Source organism: Macadamia integrifolia, chromosome 5 (assembly GCF_013358625.1).
Source record: "Macadamia integrifolia cultivar HAES 741 chromosome 5, SCU_Mint_v3, whole genome shotgun sequence".
NCBI lineage: Eukaryota > Viridiplantae > Streptophyta > Magnoliopsida > Proteales > Proteaceae > Macadamia > Macadamia integrifolia.
Genome location: NC_056561.1, coordinates 28,388,314 through 28,391,560, shown reverse-complemented (window position 1 = coordinate 28,391,560; position 3,247 = coordinate 28,388,314). Strand labels below are relative to the sequence as shown.

The window sequence follows — 3,247 nt, the reverse complement described above, 5'->3', positions numbered from 1 at the left end:
ATCGACTCTTGAGTACTAAATAAATACCTTGTGCGAGATTCTTACTTTACCATTGGAGGGTTATCACACCAGATCCACCCGGTGCCCCCTATTAACTGATTTTCCTTATAGGATCACATCACTGTCCCTCAGCATACTATGCTCATCAGAATTTACCGCATCAGGGTGTACAAAGGCTTTGGATTGAATGCGACTCAGCTTCAATGGTTATCTCTATTCAAGCTAATTCAGTTCCATGGTATTTTGTGCAAGTTTGGAGTTTCCTTCAATCTTATCTATCATCAATTGATTGGAAAATATCACTGTTGTAGGGATGCAATTCCTCTAATGCCCAGACGTAAAACCTGTAATTATTTTTTTGATTTTTCCTTAGTATAACCTTCGATGCTTTAGCAATAAAATGATAGATGATTGGAGGAAGACGGAAACAGGGAAATTACAGGACTTGACCTTTAGGCTCCAATAACAATTCCAAAAGCGTTGTGTTTAATCTTCTTAACTGCATTACATCTATTCTTTGCTCTTCTATGTTACATATCTCCAACAGAATTACAAGAAATTCGTTATAGGATTTTCTCAAGTTTAAACCTTCTATGAGGCACCTAGAGATCGACTCAAATGAAAAAGAATTAAGGAAAAACTAAAAGAAAGTGAATAGTGGTTGAGGTGATTCTAATGGAAAATTGCACTTTTTAGGCTTTGGTTGCTTCTAGTTGAGCTGCAGCTTTGCTGGCGACGATCTGTTCGTAGAGGTCCCTTATCTTCAACCCAACTATGGTCTGGAAGAAACCTGTTCCATTGTTACTTCCAGGGAAGTCAGAGTGCTTCAACATTTGCTGTGTAACTTCACCATAGAATTTTGTAGAGATGCTGCTCAGATGGCTCTCCACATAAATTAGCTCATCTAATCTATCAAATTGCCCATCCATTTCCAACACAGACACCTAAACAAGGAGATAAAATCATAAGGGTTTAGTTACTCACATCGCACTAGCAGATCCTATAATTAAAATTGATGCTATTAGAGAACCATGGTTGACTAGATCACGTCCTTCGCTGTAAATTGAATTCGATGATTTGTTCAATCGGAGATTTAGAAATAGATTAAAGCTTCTTAAATCACATATTTCATTACTACTACATATGAGGTATTCTTTGCTTATAGGATGCATCCAGATTATTGAATAATATAAAGAACAGAGCTTGAGTGAGTTGTTTGTTACCTCATGGCTGAAGTAAGTGTCAGGGCCATAGAAGAATTTGATACCAGGATATGAACATGTGAGTTTCCTTCCACAAGGGATCCATGAAATAGTGGATCCCTCATCAAAAAGGTAAACAGGGTTGAAGAACTTCACTCCCTCTTTCATTATCAACCTAACCCTCAGAACCTTCCCTTCATTGTCATCAGGAATAAGCTGGGTTGGCAGCACTTCGATCACTGCATCTGCGTATTGCTTCTGCGGGTCTGCTTATATAATAAAACCATGAATTAAATGGGACTCTATAATTCCCATTATTGATCCATGGACCAATCACTAATAAGGAATAAGAGTTACAAACTGTCTACTAGCTGCTAGGTGAAACAATTAAGAAACTAATTTGAGGAAGGAAAACTTACCAATGTAGGCATCAAAGTCTGGTTTTCGGGCTTCAATACTAGCCTTAATACTTTCTAGACTATGTCCACGCTCTGCCATGTCCCTCTGCAAGCCTTGAAACATAAGCAGAGGGCAAGGAATACGGATTGAACATTATTGATGATGAGACATTTGGAGATGGGATTATAACAGAAAAAATACCTGAATTTTCCAAGCAAATTTGACCTCATTGCTGATGTCCAAGTAGATACTGAAGTCCAAGAGGTCCCTTACACGAGAATCATACCTATATATCACCAACCAAAACAACTCATTAACTAACTGGACATTGTAAAAGAATATGTGAAGAGAATTTTTTACTCTCTCTCTCATAGAAACTAAAATTGATTTCTAACATATGAAGCTGATATTAACCTGTAGAGAAAGTTTGAGAAATTATATATAAAACAAAATTCCCAGTTATAATGAAATCAACTTCAACAAAAGAAAAGGAAATCGTTAAAATTACATTGGGTGCAATCCTTCAATGACCAAGATCTTGGTAGGCTTAATAAGTTCAGGAGGATCCAGGAGACCACTGACATGGTTATCTATGGGCTTTTCAACAGAAATTCCATCCTTGATAGCCTTGACCTGCTCATACATGAGATCAAAATTGTTTGCTCTTGGGTCAAGTGCAGTGACTCCCTTCTCCTTCCTACCTGTCCTATCAAGTGAGTGGTAATCATCCAAACAAATCACAGTGGTTGTATCACTGATTAGGGTATTTGAGTCTGGGTTTCCACCCTTTGGTGGCTCTGCCGCACCACCAAACACACTTGTCAATCTCCTCATGAAGGTACTCTTCCCACATCCAGAATCAGCTGCCAATCCTATCACCACTGTCTTTGGTTCCTCTGCTGAGCATATGATCTCAGAATTGTTGCTGCTGCCTCTCCTGCTGCTTCTCCTACCAGTGCTGTAGAAGAAGAAAACCTGTCTCTGATGGAAGCCCAAGTGAGTCTTTGTTGGTGTGGAGACTGAACAGGTTGTATTGAGAGAAGGGGTTGTGTAGAATGTGCAAACTGCCATTTTTCCTGTACAGAGACCTCTTAGAAACTTCTAAGAAAAGAAGTTCTTGAGGTGTGTGTTTTCTGAAATTTAGCTACTTTTGTCAGCAGACATGAAATGGGTTTTCTTCCTCTCCTTTGATTTCAAAGGCAAAGTTCAAAGAGCTGGGAGAACAAGAAAAGGAAGAGAACAGAAAGTGGTTTGAAGGAATGGAGAAGATATGTTGTTTTGATGGACGAGTGGCCTGTTCTCTTATATGGGTTGGTCCCAGCCCTTTGTTATTGTACAAAATGGATTTTGGAGTAAACAAAGAGAAAGGACATGGTTGGAGTAAACAAAGGGGTCTGTGACTATAGATGTCCTTTTGGAACCTTTGAATTAGGTGATACCTGTGATGTCCACACATATACTCATGGGAGAAGCCTGGGGCTGAGCTTCTGCAATTTGGATATGTGGTCTGCTACGTGGCAAGAAGTGGGTGGTTAGTTATAGATATGAGAGGAGGAATGGTGTGGACTTGGAGTGGAGATGATCAAATGGGGGCTTATGTAAATTCTTGGTTTGGATTCTTCTTCCTGTTGTGTACCCAGCAGGGA

The 3,247-nt window shown here is 39.3% G+C and overlaps 1 protein-coding gene across 1 annotated transcript; it reads right to left on the bottom strand.

Annotated features, from left to right (window-relative positions):
- Window positions 1–469: 469 nt before the first annotated feature.
- LOC122078927 (phosphoribulokinase, chloroplastic-like) lies at window positions 470–3,027 on the bottom strand. The gene is made up of 5 exons (XM_042645132.1): window positions 2,110–3,027; window positions 1,803–1,887; window positions 1,622–1,706; window positions 1,224–1,468; window positions 470–944 (listed from the first exon to the last, which is right to left on the bottom strand). The coding sequence occupies exons 1-5, from the start codon at window positions 2,670–2,672 to the stop codon at window positions 693–695; spliced, it is 1,230 nt and encodes a 409-aa protein (XP_042501066.1). The 5' UTR covers window positions 2,673–3,027; the 3' UTR covers window positions 470–692.
- Window positions 3,028–3,247: the final 220 nt, after the last annotated feature.

Bases quoted from the DNA above. Each gene is read 5' to 3' on its own strand.
- LOC122078927 (XM_042645132.1), bottom strand. From the start codon at position 2,672: ATGGCAGTTTGCACATTCTACACAACCCCTTCTCTCAATACAACCTGT. The intron at 1,469-1,621 runs GTAAGTTTTCCT...TTATATAAGCAG, and splicing joins AGACTTTGATGCCTACATTG to ACCCGCAGAAGCAATACGCA. The intron at 945-1,223 runs GTAACAAACAAC...CTCCTTGTTTAG, and splicing joins ACACTTACTTCAGCCATGAG to GTGTCTGTGTTGGAAATGGA.